The following is a 16,786-nucleotide window of genomic DNA, read 5'->3' as shown; positions in this document are numbered from 1 at the left end:
ACTCCCCGTTTGAAGGATTTAAGGGAACCACCTAGCTTCTGCCCGATCTGTCTGCAGGGGCTCCTGGCCAGGGACACCCCTACAGGGGAGATCACTAGCGTGGGCTGCCGGGGAGCAGGAAAGGGTTGAGTGAGACTACCTGGGGGCGAGGGGTGAGAGGCACCGGGACGCTTGATGGGCTTTGAAGGATGCGCGGGAGCTCACTGCTGGCTCAGGGCCAGATGGGGCTCCAGGCTAAAGCCCCTGGATGGGATTGAGGTACGGTGGAGTTCTGGGGGCTCAGTGTGGGCCCAGTCGAGGGGCTGGAGGACCATCCATCCTTAAAAAAGTGGCTCCGTGTGCTTGCTTCGGCAGCACATATACTAAAATTGGAACGATACAGAGAAGATTAGCATGGCCCCTGCGCAAGGATGACATGCAAAATTTGTGAAGCATTCCATAAAAAAAAAAAAAAGTGGCTCCGTGCCAAGTAAAACCACATGCGTGGACAGGGGGCCAGGAATCCTGACCCTGAACCTGGTGGCCCTCTGCCCATCATCCATCCTGGGCTGGCTTCCCTTCCGGCTCACAGGGCCCCCAGTGCAGGCCCCAGAGCCTCACCCCAGGAGCGGTCTTGGCCGCCGGCCTAAGCCCCTCGGGAAGCAGGCAGCGCCAGGCCTGTCCCCCTACACAGATGCCCCCCAGGCCTTTCCTGAAGGCCGAGGAGAGCCCAGGCCCTTCCTCTGTCCCCACACTAGGCGTGGAGTCAGAGGTCAGCACAGGTCCTTGAAGGGGGATATGACCCCTGGAGCAGGTCAAGGGGTTTGGAGGACCCTAGGGTCTCACAGGGGACACAGGTCTTCCTAGGAGACAGAAGATACCCCCCCCACCCCCCGGTGACGCTGCTGCCAGGAGACTGGTCCTCTTGGAGGTTCATCTCATTTGGCACAACTCCAAGGACCCCCAAAACCTGGGTGGTGGCCTAGGGCCAGAACAGCAGGCCTGGGAGGTTGGGCCCAGCCGGACACGGACATGGATGGACGGATGCACGCATGCACACACACACACACACACACACACAGAGCCAGGAACGCTCTCCTTCCCCTCACCCCCACTCCCGGAACAAGCGGCCCTTTCTGCAGCCGGGTGGGGGTGGGGGCGGCCACACACTCACCCCTTTGTCCACCACGTCCCAGGCCATTGTCCTGGAGTCCACAGCCCCGTGGCAGCGGCCCTGGGAGAGGAAGGAGCAGGGGCCGGGTGGTGTGTGGCGAGTTCCAGCTGGATGCTGGTGTGCGGAGCGGAGGCTGGGCCTCGAGGCACCAGGGGACCAGTCACTGCGGTGGGGGCAACAGCGTTTATTTCTCCGCCGGGCGTGGTCGGGCAGCAGTCCCAGGCCAGCGCGGGCCCCTGGGGCTCTTGTGCCAACACGGGGTCACTGAGGTTCCTGCCGGCTGGCTGAAACCAGGGCAGGAACCGAGACCTTTTGTGAAACAGGGTCGGGGGGGGGGGGGGGGGGGGGGAGGGCGCACACAGAGCTGGAGGCCGGGCAGGGCGGGGCAGCGCTTAGTCCAGGACCCCAGGGCCCCTCCGGGCAGGCACGCGGACCAGCTCTAGCACCGCCGGCCGCCAGGAGGCAGCCCGTGTCCGTTCTGCTCTCCGCAGAGTGACACTGTCTTCTCACGGATTCTCACACGGGCTCTGGCCGGGCCAGGCTGCGGAGCAGGCGCTTACTGGGTGGAAAAGCCAGGTGGTGGGTGGGGCCTGCCAGGAGGGAACCTGGGCACATGGCCCGCACAGTGCCCGGTCGGGGGTCGGGCCTGAGGCTAGGCGGCAGGGCCACAGCTCTGCTGGCAGCCAGGCGGTGGGGGTCCTGGGCGCAAGGCCTACATCCCTGGGCCTCCTCCTCCGCCCTACCTGTTTGGGGTCACCCAAGAGGGTCAAACCTGCGCTGGCCACATGCCCACCCGGAGGAGCCCGCGGCAATGAAGACCGCGAGGCAACGAGCCGGCAGAGCAGGCACACTGACTTCGGGGTGCCGCGGGTGGGAGCGCTTCCCCCAGGGCCGTGATGCTGCTCCACGGCAGCAGCCCCCCCCCCCACCACCCTGCCAGCTGTCAGGGAGGCCCCGTTGCTCCACCCTCCCCGCTCCAAGTCCATTTCTAAACACCGGCCCGGCAGGCAGCCGCTGACCATACAAGGCAGTCTCTGGCCCGAGTTTCACTTCCAGCTACCCGGAGCTCCCGGGGGGCGGCTCCCTAGCCCTAGCCCTAACCCTAACCCTAACCCTAGCCCTAACCCTAACCCTAGCCCTAACCCTAGCCCGGAGTCTTGGTGGCGAAGGTCAGGTAGCCGGTGTGGCCCACAGTCTCCTTCATGGGCGTGCCGCTGCGGAAGGGGCCGGCGTCGGGGCCGGGGCTGGCCCCCAGGTCGGGCGCAGGCAGGCTGATGGTGCGCACGTTGTAGACCTGGGGCAGCACCTCCAGGGTGCTCAGCTCCGAGAAGCCACAGGCCGCCAGCGCCTGGCACGTGCGCTGAACCTGCTCGATGCAGGGCGAGAAGGAGCAGAAGCGCCCACCTGCGGGGGTGGGGCAAGATGCCGGGTCAGAGGGCCGCCCCGAGCCCCGCCCCCGGCCACCCCAGAGCCCACGCCCCCAGCTCTGCCCACACCCCTGCCCGCCGGCCGTCCCTCTGCCCAGGGGTCCATGGCCGGGACCTCCGCGCAGAGGCAATGCAGCCCGGCGCCTTCAGGAGTGGGTGTTGGGAGAGGCCCTGCTATGAGAGATGCTCTGGGCTCCGAGCACCGCGCTCTGGGCTCCAAGGACGGCCAAGCCCTCCGGCCACCAGTAGCTGAGGCCTCAGCGGAGGAGCCGGCAGGGCCCACATGGATGGGGCCGCCTGCACCAAGCCCACTGCCTCACCCCTGGGCCCCCGCAGCCACGACCACCCCGACCCCCACCGGCGGCCAAGGGTTGGGGCCAGGGCGGAGTCTCCCCTTTCAGCTGCTGGAGCGCTGAGCCCAGAATAACTCCAGCTTCAACGAGCGGCCGGGACAGGGGCTGCTGTCACAGAAAATGAGAGGCTGTCGCGGCTCCTGCAACTGGAGGCGCCTACGGAACCAGCCCCAGGCCCAAGGATGACGGGCAGGGCGGGAGCCCCTTCCTGCCTGCCGCCTCCCTCCCCAGCCAGCCCGGGACCTGCAGGGCGGGGGCGGGGAGGCCAGGCTGGGGGAGGCGAGGTGCCTGGGACAGCCCGCAAAGGTCCCTGAGGCCTGGTCACCTCAGCCCCTCCGGGGAGGCCTGCGCTTGGAGGCAGGATCGAGGTCAAGCTAGAGGGCACAGGGTCGCCGCGGGGAGCCTGGCCCTCATGCGCACAGCCCAGGCGGCCCCGCGGGGCAGGGCCGGGCCCCAGGGCCGCACCGAGCCGGCGCCGGGCTCACGCGGGCAGGCGAGCCCTGGAGAACCGCCAGACCACGAGGGAGCCGGGAGCCTCTGGGCCAGAACAAGCAGACGCAGAGAGCAGGGCTCAGTGGGGCGGAGGGGACAGGACAACACACGCAGGGCTCCCGGCCCAGGGGCCGCCTGCGCTCAGCCCAGGCGGTGCGCCCGGCTCTGGCCTCGGGGGACCCGGGCCTGGGCCCGCTGGGGTCCCCGGGCAGGAGGGACTTGCGGGCGTCGGGGGCCTAGCGGAAGGGGCGGGGGCGGGGGAGCTGGTGCTCCCTGGCCACCCTGGCACAGACCGGGGACATGGCAGTCCTAGGCCAGCGGGCAGGGGACCCACTGGCCAGGCATCCACGTTCATAGGAGCGGGCTGTCCCCGGGGCTCTGGGCTTCCCCCTCCTGCTGCTTTGCTCAGCGGGGAGGAGGCAGGGGCCTGGCTGCTGGAGCCAGCAACTTCTCCAGAAAAGGGAAAAACCCAGGGCCTCGCCAGCGCCTCCTGGCTCAGAGCCAACCTCCCCGCCTCTGCACCCAACATCTTCCCTAAAAGGGACGCATTCGCCCGGCTTGTGGCTGGTGGGGAGGGGAGACTCTGGAGGGACTGGCTGGGGTCAGGGGCTGACCTCTGACCTCCGGCATGCCCCGCCTCTCAGGGACCTCAGACATCGCCCACCTTGGGGTGGGAGCTGGCCAAGCCAAGGGGCAGGGGCCCAGCTGAGCCCTGCGCTCCCCAGTCCTGACTTCTCCAACCACCCCCAAACCTCCCTGGGCTACTCTGACCCACCCCGACCCTCTGACCCCCCTGTTCCCAGAAGCCCAGCTCACCTTCGACCTTGAGGGCGTCCCAGGCATGCCCCACGGCCTCCCAAGGCGAGGGGATGTCCAGGAAGACGGCGTCTGCCATGTGGCTCACGCCGAATCCGCTGCGGCACACGTCCTGGTTCCGCACGGTCACCCAGCGGCCCACGCGGTGCTCCTGGAACTCCTCCCGCGCCTTCTCCGCCCGCTGCTGGTGGAACTCCACTGTGTGCAGGTGGCCCGTGGGTGCGATGGTGCGGATGATGGCGTGGGACACGGAGCCGCTGCCGGTGCCTGGCCGGGGGGGACGGGAGTCAGGCGGGAAATGAGCCTACCCTCACCCTGGGGAGACCCACTGGGGTCCACGAGGTCGGCTGAGCCCCTGTTACCAGCGGGCACCAGTCCGGGGCTCCCCGTGGGGTTCTGGGACACGGGCTGTCCCAGGTGGGCGCAGGGGAGCCACCTGCCTATTGATCTGGTGGGGGTCCTGCTGGGCGGGGGGCAGTCCTGCCCACCCCAGCTCTGGAGCAAACCCTGCTGCCCAGACCGGGGTCCCAACAGGGGTCCTTAGAGGGGCCAGACTGCCCCAGGGCCGTGCAGGGTCTGGGCAGAGTGGACCAAGAGGCTTGCCCCGTCCCACGCGGTGGCTGGGCCCGAGGGATGCAGGTCAGTCCATCTTCCTACCCCTAGTCCGCTCCCGCCACACGGGGCAGCTCTGCCCTCACCCTGACTCGGCGACCAGCGTGCGCCCCCGTCGTCGCCCCTGATTTCCTCCAGCCTCAGGCTGCCCCTCTGCTTGCCATCCTGTCCTGCGGCGCCGGGGCCCTGTCACCCCCCACGACCTCCCCACCCCTCATGGCTCCAGGTGCCAAGCGTGATGGAGATACTCTGTGTCCACTGCACACTGACCACCTACCCCGCGACCGCAAACAGAACCCGGCATTTACAAGTGCAGAGCTGGAGCGATCCAGCCCCAGTCCACTCCCTGCCAAGCCTCTGTTCCCAGTGACAGGGCGGTGACCGCCCAGCCAGACGCCTTGGAGCCGCCCCCGCCCCCGCCCCCGCCGGCACCTCCTCCCCCATCTCTCCAGGAGGTGCTTCTCCCCAGCTGCCCGCAGCGCCCACCTGGGCCCCCCTCCCTCCCTGTTACAGCCCCCGAGCGCTGCCCTCAGGCCTGCCTCCACAGCCGCGGGTTCCCTGCAGCCTCAGTCAGACCAGCCCTCTGTTCCACAGCAGAGTCGGACTCCTCGTGACCCCCCTGGCTGTGAGCGCTTCCTCCCTGACCTCGTTCCCGCTCCGGCCACACTGGCCTCCTCGACGGTCCCTCACGCAGGGTCTCTGCGAGGCTCTCCTTTGGGGTGACCCTCCCCCATGGCTCTTCACGGCTCCCCATCGTGTCACTCACTGCTCCCTCCTCAGGTCCTCTCTGACCGCCCAGCCGGAGGGACCCTTCTCAGTCACCCTCAAATGCGCAGCCCCCAGTCCGCAGTAACACCGAGATGGTCACGCTGGGCCCACTGCCTGTCCCCTTCAAGAAGCAGAAACCCAGCCTGACCTGTCGCGGCTCTACCCACGGTTCCCACAAGGGGAGCTGGTACCTCAGAGGAGCCCGGAAGCCCGCTTGCTGACCGCGCTTTTCAGCTGAGTGGAGCCAGGCCCTGGCCGTGGATGCCCGGGGGCGGGCAGCAGGGGACGAGCTGGCCCTGAATCCTGTCCACCCCCAGCTCCCCTGGTGCGGAGCGGCTGGCCCCTGCCCAGCCCCCACCCACTCTCTGAACCCACTCTCCGCTGAGGTTCTGCATCTGACTCTCGCCACTTCAAAGTGATCGCCTGGGCAAAGGCAACCATCCAGTCATCCGCACGGAGAAACCAAGGCCCAAAGATGGAGGAGACGGCCTGAAGCCTCCAAAAGCTGGCAGCAGTGCTGCTGGGAACTCTTCATGAGCCCGGAGCACAGGGGCCCAGGGTGTGCAGAACATTCTGGAAATCCAGGCACATCTGGGCCTGGCTGCTCTTGGCCAGGCTGCAAGCTTCAGTCCACAGCACATGTGTGTGTGCGTGTGTGTGTGTGTGTGCATGCACACACGCAGAGTCTGGGAATATCTGGCTTCAGGTACTTCCATCTGCACCCCAGGCCTGGCCTCAGTGATGAAGGCGCTGGCCTGGGATGAGCACAAGGAAGGCTCTTCCCCCGCAGTGAGCACCCTGGAGCAGCCCTGGCCTCCCTCCAGAAAGAGGCGATCCTCGGCCCTGGGCCTGGGACTGCCATTCGCAGCAGTGAGGGACTGCTAGGCCAGGCACCCCTACCCTTCTGTCAGCACCTTGGTCAGCGCCGAGCAGCGCTCACCACCCCCTCCCCACCTCACACAGGCAGGCTTCCCCCTGGGCGCCGGCTCCTCCTGCGGGCTGTCCTCAGTCAGATCCCATCAAGTCTCACTGGAGGACAGCACCAGTCTCCTAACCAGCTTCCCTGTGTCTTTCCCCCCTCGCTGCAGTCAGCCCCCCAGAAAGACCCTGTAGAAACAGACAGTGAGTGTGCCTCTGCTCTGGAAGGGCAGGCTGAGGCTGCCTGGACACTGGGTCTGACCTCCGCCTTCACGAACCAAGGCATCCTGCAGAACTCACCGGATTCACAGACCACGGAGCCAGGCCGAAGCTCCAGCATCATGGTGAGCAGGGCGATGTCGGTGGAGTAGAGGATCTGGGTGCGGTGTGGGAGGTTCAGTGTCCAGAGCTCCGGCGTGGGGTGCAGCACATACACCCAGCCGCCTCTGCCGCAGGTCACCTTGGAGCCGAAGGGGCGGCCGATGAGGTCTACTGAGTGGCGCAGGACACCGTGCCGGGTCTGGGTCTGGGCCCCACGCTGCACCCGCACGGCCACCATCGCGCCATGGCCCAGGGACAGGATGGCTGTGTCACCCTCTTTGATCAGCTCCTCGTAGGCCACGAAGCTCATGGTGCTGCTGGTCCGGCAGGTGCCGGGGACCTGGGAAGTGTGGGCATGAACGTGTAAGGGGCCAGGAGGCGGGAACGTGCGCCTGGCATCCAGGGAGAAAGCCCTTCTTGGTCTGGTCCTAAGACGGGAGCCATCAGCCCAAACCTCAGACGGAGAGACTGAGGCCGGGTCCCAGGATTCCCACAAAGTAAGGGCCTGACCCTCTCCCTCGGCATCCTTCTCCGGGAGCTTGGCTCCCGTTCTCTAGCTGTGAGACGAGAGAGGGACCACGCAGAGGGGGGCGCGTGAGGTCACCTCCAGGCCAGGCAGAACTCCCCTCTCTCTTCACTCTCCCCCGTGGCGGGCTCCTGGGCAGACGGATGATGGGGCGATGCAAATGCACAGGTTCCCCAAGCGAAGGCCGGGGCCGTGCAGCGGGCAGTAAACAGGAACAACGGCCTGGCCTGCGTAGAGGCCGGGGGCGGCGGCTCAGGCCAGGCCGGCAACAGGGCTGGGCGCGGCCACGTGGGGCTGCCGGGACGTGCAGGGCCCGCCTGGGAGACGACCCCTACACTACCCGCGCTCTGCCACCGTGGCCCGGCCGAGCCTCACCGGCGACGCTCGTCGCCCTCCAACTCCTGGAGGCGCCGCACGTGGCTTCGCGTCGCCGCGGCTGCACTTCCGCCGGCTGGGGCGCGGCGCCCGCCGATGACGTCACGGCGCAACGCCCCCTGACGCGCGCGGGGGCTCCCGGGAGAGAGGGCGGTGTCTCGGGGGTACGCACCGCCCCTCCTCGCGTCCGTGGCGCGCTCTCGGTCGGCTTGTCCCGGTGCTACCTCCTCGCGCCCAGGACCACCGAGAGCCCGGGTAGCCCGCCCCCAAGCTGCCGCGGTCTCCTGTGGGCGCGAGCGTGACTGGTGAAACTCCAGAAAATGGAGCTGCAGAGGAGCGGGTGGTCCCACAAGGCTGTGGCGGGAGGCAGCCTGAGCAGCAGGGCACGGTGGCCAGAAGCGGCCTTAGACCCAGGCCTGGCCGCTCCTGAAACGGGCACGTTCTCCGGAGTGCGGAAGCCGCTTCCAGGACGGAGGGAGCCCTGCGTCCCCTCCTGGAACCCAGGGTGCGCTGAGCACTGGACGCACGGGGCTTCTCTTGGGGCCGGGTCAGTGAGGACAGGAAGAGCGGCCCGAGCAGGGGAGGGCCATCTGGAGGGCCCCGCAGAAACAGGGAAGCTGCAGCCCCATTGTGTCTCAGCGGGGCTGAATCAGAGCCAGGCTCTGGGCTGGGCGGACAGTGTGCGCGGGGGAGGAGCACGGGGACCGGGATCGTCTTCCTCCAGTGCGCATGTCCCCGTGGGCCAGGCCTTATCTGATGGAGACCCCAGCCCACCCAGCCAGGCTGGGGCCTGAGCCCCAACTCAGGGCCAGCTAGCCTGACCTTTGGCCACGCTTCCCAGGCCCAGGCTGCTCCATCCTGGACAACTGGGAGTGGCCAGGCCCTGCGGAACCAGCCCCTTCCTAGAGCCCTATCAACTTGTAGGGCGCTGAACTCTTCCCTCCTCTGGGGCCGGGCCTGGCGAGGGTGTCTGCGGACCGCAGAGTCCATGATGGAGACCCAGGTGCCTAGCCTTAGCTCCTCCATGCCCCTTTCCTGACTGGGCCTGCATCTTGGAACCCCAGGGGAGGAAGGTGGGGGCCTTTGGTGACCTCCCATTCTCTGTGGGTTCCTGTCCCTGCGGGGCCAGTGCTCTGACCACCAGCTGCCTGTGTGGCTGCATCACAGCCTTTCCTCCTCCTTTCGGACAACTCAACTCCATCTGTAGCTCTCCAACCTTTGTTCCATCCAGGTGACTTTGCACCCGCCTGAATCACCTCTTAATTGCTCTCCTGGGAGATAGCAACTTTCCACTTCTTGGGGGTTCCTCTTCCCCAGCCTCTCAGCTACTCAGAGGCTGAGTGCACACTAAGAGCCTAAATTTGGACTCGGTGACTCGGCAGTGGTTTCCTCTGGTTCCCAACTTCCCATCGCCTTTCTGTGGGGGACTGGTTGGCCAGCTTCTCCATTGCCCTCTCCTCCAGGCAGCCTTCCCAGGGCTGTCCGTCTTCTCTCTGACTCTGCCCAGCCCTCAGCTTGAGTCCTCAAGCACCAACTGATTAGCCAGGTCAGGTGGGTACTTTGCCCAGGGCAGAGTTTATATATTGCCCCCCCTAAAAAAAACTGATGCTGTGTAAGCCCAGTTAAGTGTCATCACTTTGAATCTTACCCACAATCCTGTGAGAGAGGGACCATTTTACAGACTCAGGGAAGTCAAGTAATTTGCCTAAGATCACACAACTAATGTGGCCAAAGTGGGATTGGGATTTACAGTCAGTAAACTCGGCTTCAGAAAACCGAAGGCAGATTGGAAGAAAGGTGGGAACAGGCAGGAACAGGGCCATGGAGGAGAGCAGGAGGCCGATGATGCCCTCTGGGGAGGGCCGTTCTGCTCTGATCTCTGACCAGCTCAGTCTCCTGCCCCACCATACTCTGTGGCCACAAGGCAGCCCCTGCCCCTTTGCTGACCCCAACCAACTTCCCCTTTGGGTTCTGTGAAGCTCAGGGACAGGGCATTAAGAGGAAGTCCTAGCCCCTGCTTGGGGCCTGGCCCTCCTCCACCGGCCCTGCTCTGTACCTGCCAAGCAGGGCCGTGTTCTGTGGATGAAAGGCCAGGGACTCCTTTGAGGCTCCCCACCCCCTCCAGGGCCAGGTGGTTAATGTGTAACCAAGTGTGATTTCTGAGAAACCTGGACCATAAACTGGCCGGATGATGTCACCTAGCTGCTTGCCCAGACGCTGCCAAACCGGCTCCTGTGGGCCCTGGGGAGACTGGAGGGTCCACAGGGGAGGGCTCGGTTAGCTGGGAGCAGCGTTCTTCCACTGAAGTGGAGGCTGGTACCCTCCTGGGCCCCTCTCCTTGTCCCCTTGCTCAAGACCACCCAGACTCCCAAGTGGCCGCTGCCTGGTAGGGGCCTCACCCTGACTTTTGGGTCTAAAGGCCTCCAAGACCCCTCCTCTCTTCCCCCGTCACAGTTGCTGACCACATGTGTTGTCAGTCTGAGTCCAGCCCAGGCGTGGCCAGCTCGGGGTCTGCAGGGTGGGCCCTCAGGCAGGTTAGCACAGGGCCAGGCACTGCAGGATCACAGGGGGATTGCCAGACCTCGGACCTGGTTCCCCATCACCCACCTTCTCATCTTCCCTTTGCTCATCTGCAAAACTAGGACAAAACATGCATCTCAGAAGGCTGAGAACTGCTGGAGCCCCAGGCAGGCCCTGGGCAAGACCCCAAGCCTCTGGACTTCGCTTCTCTAGTGAAGCAGGACCTCGCTTGTGGAGGGAGAGGGGAATGGGGTCCTTCCCTGTCCCCGTCCCCCCAAGTGGGTCAGGCCCTTGGTGGCCTGAAGGTGGGGGGGAACCTTCTGAGAAGCTGCCGAAGCTACAAAGAGGAAGGAAGCCCTGAGCGCCCCCCGCCCCCAATCTCTGGGGTCTGAAAGTCAAGTAGGCTTCCAGAGCCAGCACTTGGTTTCTAGAAACAGAATCTTGAGTCCATGAGTCCTTTGTCGGTGGGGAGTCGGGGAGGGCAGGTGCAGATATTTCTAAAATTAGGGAGAGGGGCAGCAGGGGGCACGGAACACAGGAATTTCAGGCTTAGAGGACACCTGTCTGGCCAGTCCGGAGCCATTTGTCTTTTCACCTTGCTTTGCTTTACGAGTCTAAAAAAAATGCTGACTGGGAGCAGGTCAAAACACGCCAAATTGAGCAAGGGAAGAGGCAGGAGTCCTCCATGGTAACCGCGGGCCTTGCACAGAGGCAGAGGCAAAGGAACGTGCTCACTCTGTGCTCCGGCGCCCTCAGGGGCCCCAGCACACAGATCGCCGCTCAGCCCCGCCGGAGGCACCCGTCTCCTCTCGGTTCTTGACCATATCTTGTTCCCTTGGCTGCTTGCTGACAGCTGCCGAGCTCACAGTCATCCTCCAGCAGTCCTGTGCAGTTCTGGGGGGATTTTGTTGAATAAACACACAGATAAGTGTTTTCCCCCTTCCTTGTTTTGTTCACAAAGCAACCAGATGATGGACGTTAACCATTAAAGTGCCAGTTCACCCTTTAAAAAAATATTTATTGATTCACTTTTGGCTGCTCTGGGTCTTCGTTGCTGTGGTCAGGCCTTCCCTAGTTGCGGTGAGCAGGGGCCAGTCTGCGCTGTGGCCTGCTGGCTTCTTGTTGCAGTGGCTTCTCCGCTCCTGGGGCTCAGTAGTTACAGCGCGCGGACTTAGTTGCCCATTGGGCAGGTGGAACCTTCCTGGACTAGGGCTCAAATCCCTGTCCCCTGCATTGGTAGCTGGATTTTTATCCACTGCACCACCAGGGAAGTCCCCAATTCATGCTTTTTAATAGCTGTATAATATTCCACACTGGAGAGATGCCTCCCCTACCCCTGGCCAGTCCCCAGGTGATGGGCATCCGGTTACATACAGGTCTGTTTGTGTTTGTTTCTCCTACTAGAGAGGGTTGGCCTGTGTGCAAAGAGAGATGAGACTACAGGCTGGATTCCTAGAAGTGGGATTGCCGGGTCACGGAGTACAAAGATTTTATGTTTTAATAAATACTACCAAATTACTTTCCAAAGCTAATGTAGCACTTCACAGTTGCAGGCAGCCTGTGAATGCCTGTTTCCCCACATTCCGGCCCATAGCCAACACTGGCTGGTGCCAGTCTGGGGTGTTGGGGATAGTGGAAGGCATAGTCATTACTTTCACTTGCACGATTCTGATTTTCAGTGAGTTTTTTGTTTTTTAAGTCTCACATGTGCTTATTGTTTGTGAGCATTTCCTCCAGCCTCTGCGGAGAGTCTCTGAGGACGACCTTTGGGGTGGGGTGTGGAGATGAACTTGTCCCTGGAAGAGAGGGCCAAGGCCTGGGGTCTGGGGGCTCTGAGACTGTGCATTTCCCAGCAGGGCCACAGTCAGTATTCGCTCATCAACCAGGAGGCGCTGAGTCTCTGGCTCAAATGACCCCAAAGCCCGGGGACCTGCCCAAGGTCACGGCACCAAGGGTGCCACCGGGCTGGGCCGCAGCCAGACTGCGCCTCCGGCGTGCCTTCGCTCTGCACCAAGATCGCCGGGGAGATGCCTGCGGGCACCTTGAAGAAGGTCGGCGGCTCGGCGCCAACTCAGACTGTGAGGGAGAAGGTTGCGGGGGTGGGGTGGGCGGCGGTGGGTGGTGGTACCTGCCGTGGAAGCCCGGGACGGCTCCCGCCTGGCCCGTCGCCGCGACCACCACGAGGACTAGCGGGAGGAGGGAAGGCAGGGGCCAGGGTGCAGACAAGGCCGAGCGTTCTCAAGTGCCTGGCCGGCTCTCCTGCCTCGGTTTCCCGCTCGGAGGCAGGCGTGGGTGTGGGGGAATCCGGAATGTCCGAGGGCCTGAGGTTCTGGCTTCGGGATCCTGGGCGGGCGCGGGGTGGGGTTAGGCAGGCTGCGCGGGGTCCCGGCCAGGGGATAGTCGGGGTGGGCTGCTTGGGGTTGGGGGGGGGGGGGTGCTCCGGGAGCAGAGGGTGGCGGACAAAGCGGCGGCACCACCCCGCAGCGCGACCCAATGGAATGAATGGGCTATAAATAGCGGCCAATGGGCGGCCTGCGTCGCGCCCCTTAAGAGCCTCGGGAGCGCGGAGCCGCCGCTGTTCGCCTGCGCCGCGCCCTGAGCTGCAGACAGACCTAGAGCCCCCGCCCCTGCCTGACTGCTCAGTGAGTGAGCCGAGGGGCCGGGGGTGGGAGGCGGGGGGCACCGAGGTGGGGGTTGTTATGCACGGAGCGGGGGTCGAGGGCCAGGGCGTCGCGCTCTCCGGACCTCCCGGGATCCGACGCCTGGAGCAGGCGCTCCAGCTGGGCCGGGGGTCCTGGGCGCTGTGGTAGCCCCATGCGTGCAAGCGCCGACCTCGGTGACCTTGACCGCGACCGGGCTGACCGGAGCCCGGGGCCCTGTGTGGTTAGCAGGTCACCAGGAGGCCAGGAGCCTCGGGTCCCTGCTGACTCCCGCGTCTCCCCGCAGCCCGCCGCCGCCATGCCCTTCTCCAATAGCCACAACACGCTGAAGCTGCGTTTCCCGGCCGAAGATGAGTTCCCCGACCTCAGCGGCCACAACAACCACATGGCCAAGGTACTGACCCCCGAGCTGTACGCCGAGCTGCGCGCGAAGAGCACCCCGAGCGGCTTCACGGTGGACGACGTCATCCAGACCGGCGTGGACAACCCAGGTACGCGCGCCTCAGGCCCGAGGTCAGGACAGGAGCCCGCGGCTGGGGTCCTGGGCCCCCCCGGCCAAGGTCCGGGCGCCCTCTGCGCGCACAGCTGCAGGGTCCTCGGCGGCTTGCTTGGGCCTGGCAGTGACGTCACTGGCCCCATTCCGCGCTCCCCCCCAGGCCACCCCTATATCATGACCGTGGGCTGCGTGGCCGGCGACGAGGAGTCGTACGACGTGTTCAAGGAGCTCTTTGACCCCATCATCGAGGACCGGCACGGAGGCTATAAGCCCACCGACGAACACAAGACGGACCTCAACCCCGACAACCTGCAGGTGCGGGTGGCCCGGGGCGAGGGGGCCGGCGGGGTGGGGAGGGGCCGCCCGGCGCTCAGCCCTGCTTGGCCCCCAGGGCGGCGACGACCTGGATCCCAACTACGTGCTGAGCTCGCGGGTGCGCACGGGCCGCAGCATCCGCGGCTTCTGCCTCCCCCCGCACTGCAGCCGCGGGGAGCGCCGCGCCATCGAGAAGCTCGCCGTCGAAGGTAAGGGTCGGGCCGGCTGAGCGGCGCTCTTCGGCCCGGGCCCTGCCGGCCTGTTTACCAGTCACCCGAGCCGCCGCGCTCTTATCTCCCCGCCGGCTCGGGTTTCCCGGAGGGACCGACGCCCAGCCCCGCGCCCACAGCGCCCTGGGGCCGGGCGAGGGTCGGCTTGGGCCGTGTCGCTCCGGAGGACCGGGGGGACTGACTGGGCTCCAGCCAGGCCGAGCGGGCATCCTGGGGGTGTCGGGCGGGTCCGAGCGCGCGGGGTGGTGGCGGGGTGGGGCAGGAGCCCACCGGTCCTTCTGATCGTGCTCCTTCGCAGCCCTGTCGAGCCTGGACGGTGACCTGGCTGGGAGGTACTATGCGCTCAAAAGCATGACGGCGGCGGAGCAGCAGCAGCTTATCGACGACCACTTCCTTTTCGATAAGCCCGTGTCGCCCCTGCTGCTGGCCTCGGGCATGGCCCGCGACTGGCCCGACGCCCGCGGCATCTGGTGAGCATCCCCCGGCCCCCGCCCGCCCGCCCGCCGCGTGCGGGAGGGAGGAGGGCGGCGCCGCGCTCCTCGGGTGGGTTTGGTGCTCCCGGGCCTCCTCGCAGTTGACCTTGACCGCGCAGGTGCGGGAGGGCCCCGAGCGGGTGGGGCCGTCGTGTCGGCGTTCCTCCCCCGCCTCCGGGAGCCGCGGCTCCTTGTTTGCTCTTTCCTTTCCCACCCGCCACCCGCGGGGAGTCGGTCAGGTGCGGGGTGACGCAGACGCTTCCTCGAGGTGGGGGAGCAGGGCTCACAGGCTCCGGATCGGATCGCACGGGATAGAGCGGCCCCCCGTGGGCGGGTCGGGGCCGGGCCTGCTGCCTCTGCCCCTCAACCCCTAGGTGGGCACCACACGGTACCTGACCGGCTAGCTAGGAAGCAGCTCAGGGCTTCGTGTGCCCTCTCTGAGGTGCCCTGTGTGCCCGCAGGGTGTTGATGGGTCTAGAGTCGGGATAGCAGCCCCCTGGCCCTAGGGCCAGCTGGGGTGAGCACCTCAGCGACTTGGGAAGTGCCTCGGCGCCTCGAGAGGTTTTGTTCCTGGATATGTCCTGAGACCCTTGTCCAGGGAGGCGGCTTGACTGTACCCCTCCCCCAGGCACAATGACAATAAGACCTTCCTGGTGTGGATCAACGAGGAGGATCACCTGCGGGTCATCTCCATGCAGAAGGGGGGCAACATGAAGGAGGTGTTCACGCGCTTCTGCAACGGCCTCACCCAGGTCAGGGCTGGTGCCACGGGGGGGCAGGGCCAGGCCCCAGGGTTCAGGCAGAGATGGAGGTGCCCCATCAACCCCCTGGGGAGACCAGATCTTTGTTGCCTCAGGGTCCTGTGGGAGGGGGCACCCCGGGTCCCAGCTGGTCCTCTGGGGGGGTGTCTTCAGCCATGCCTCCCCTCTCACACCTTCTCCACCTCCAGATTGAAACGCTCTTCAAGTCTAAGAACTACGAGTTCATGTGGAACCCTCACCTGGGCTACATCCTCACCTGCCCATCCAACTTGGGTACGGGTCTGCGGGCCGGGGTGCACATCAAGCTGCCCCACCTGGGAAAGCACGAGAAGTTCCCCGAGGTGCTCAAGCGGCTGCGGCTTCAGAAGCGAGGCACAGGTGAGTGGCGGGGGGCGCCGCGAGGCAGCCCGCTCCCCCAGGCAGCCCCCTACCCAGCCCCGCTGAGCTGGCTGTCTCCCCAGGCGGTGTGGACACCGCCGCCGTGGGCGGGGTCTTCGACGTCTCCAACGCGGACCGCCTGGGCTTCTCGGAGGTGGAGCTGGTGCAGATGGTGGTGGACGGGGTGAAGCTGCTCATCGAGATGGAGCAGCGGCTGGAGCAGGGCCAGGCCATCGATGACCTCATGCCAGCCCAGAAGTGAGGCCCTGGCTGCACCTGCCGCCTCCACCAGCTCCTCCGCTGCTTCCTAACTTATTGCCGAGGCCGTGCCCACCACGCGCCCGGAGGCTCGCTGTGTGGGGGCTGAGCCCTTAGCCTTGCTGTAGAGACTTCGTCGCCCTCGGTAGAGTTTATTTTTGTGATGGCTGAGATGTTGCTGATGCTGAAATAAACTAGAGTTTTGGCCTGTCCCAGGTCTGAGTGGTGCCTCCTCTTTCCAGGGCAGCCCAGGGCCCAGCTGCGGGCTCCGAGGCCTGGCCTGCCCCTTCCGCTTCAATGTCAGCTGGGACCGTGCTGTGCCCCCCAGTCCTATTCCGTGAACCTCTGCCCTCCTGCCTCAGCCCTCCCTGCAGGACCGGGTTGGGCTGCTGGCAGAGCCCCAGCTTGAGCATCTAGAGGATCTATTCGGGGGCCTGCAGGGTGGAGCCTAGCACTTCAGTCGGCCCCAGCCTGTAGCCTGGAGGAGCTCTGGATGCTGGGGGAAGGGCAGGAGCCCAGAAATGTGGTACTTTTCCAGCTCCGCCCCCGAAAGCCATTTCCTCCTCTTGCAAGCAGCTTCTCCGTTGCCTCCCCCTCCTACCCTAACACCTACTCTATTTCCTAAATAATCTCTCTGCTCTGCTTCCTTCCCCTTCAGCCTCCCCAGGCCTAGCCCTCCCGTCCCTCCCAGGGAGCCCCAGGGCCCCCTTAGTCCTCCCATCCTTGCAGCCTCTTCTCCAGGACCCTCGGTGCCCCAGTTCCTGGGCCTTCCCTGGCGGGTCCCCAGACAGGAAGGGGGTGAGCTGTTCGGAACAAGGTCTTTTGGTCTGTCTCCTGGCTGCTGCTGGGGGTCCCACCGTGGGTGGGTAGGCACCCTAGGTAGGAGGGGTGAGCCAGCAGCCCCGCCCTGGGCTTGTCCGCTCCAGCGCCTCAG

The 16,786-nt window shown here is 65.5% G+C and overlaps 2 protein-coding genes and 1 non-coding gene across 7 annotated transcripts; 2 read left to right on the top strand and 1 right to left on the bottom strand.

Annotated features, from left to right (window-relative positions):
- The first annotated feature begins 338 nt into the window (after window positions 1–338).
- LOC133068769 (U6 spliceosomal RNA) lies at window positions 339–446 on the top strand. The gene has a single exon (XR_009695715.1). It is a non-coding gene; the product is annotated as a U6 spliceosomal RNA (small nuclear RNA).
- An 875-nt stretch (window positions 447–1,321) lies between these two features.
- TRMT61A (tRNA methyltransferase 61A) lies at window positions 1,322–8,064 on the bottom strand. 5 transcript variants are annotated; one of them, XM_061159507.1, is made up of 5 exons: window positions 7,465–7,841; window positions 7,000–7,200; window positions 6,840–6,915; window positions 4,242–4,508; window positions 1,322–2,557 (listed from the first exon to the last, which is right to left on the bottom strand). In XM_061159507.1, exons 2-5 carry the CDS (start codon window positions 7,168–7,170, stop codon window positions 2,298–2,300), a joined length of 774 nt encoding a protein of 257 aa, XP_061015490.1. In that variant the 5' UTR covers window positions 7,171–7,200; window positions 7,465–7,841; the 3' UTR covers window positions 1,322–2,297. The 5 variants fall into 5 exon arrangements, with proteins under 5 accessions (XP_061015490.1, XP_061015489.1, XP_061015487.1 ...); XM_061159506.1 differs by lacking the exon at window positions 7,465–7,841 and adding an exon at window positions 7,934–8,064 and having other exon boundaries at window positions 6,840–7,200; XM_061159504.1 differs by having other exon boundaries at window positions 6,840–7,200; window positions 7,762–7,846.
- A 4,744-nt stretch (window positions 8,065–12,808) lies between these two features.
- Window positions 12,809–16,064, top strand: CKB (creatine kinase B). The gene is made up of 8 exons (XM_061159502.1): window positions 12,809–12,923; window positions 13,228–13,432; window positions 13,598–13,752; window positions 13,829–13,961; window positions 14,281–14,452; window positions 15,084–15,207; window positions 15,405–15,594; window positions 15,678–16,064. The coding sequence occupies exons 2-8, from the start codon at window positions 13,240–13,242 to the stop codon at window positions 15,854–15,856; spliced, it is 1,146 nt and encodes a 381-aa protein (XP_061015485.1). The 5' UTR covers window positions 12,809–12,923; window positions 13,228–13,239; the 3' UTR covers window positions 15,857–16,064.
- Window positions 16,065–16,786: the final 722 nt, after the last annotated feature.

Source organism: Dama dama, chromosome 13 (genome assembly GCF_033118175.1).
Source record: "Dama dama isolate Ldn47 chromosome 13, ASM3311817v1, whole genome shotgun sequence".
Lineage (NCBI taxonomy): Eukaryota > Metazoa > Chordata > Mammalia > Artiodactyla > Cervidae > Dama > Dama dama.
This window is presented reverse-complemented; position numbering and strand designations above follow the sequence as displayed.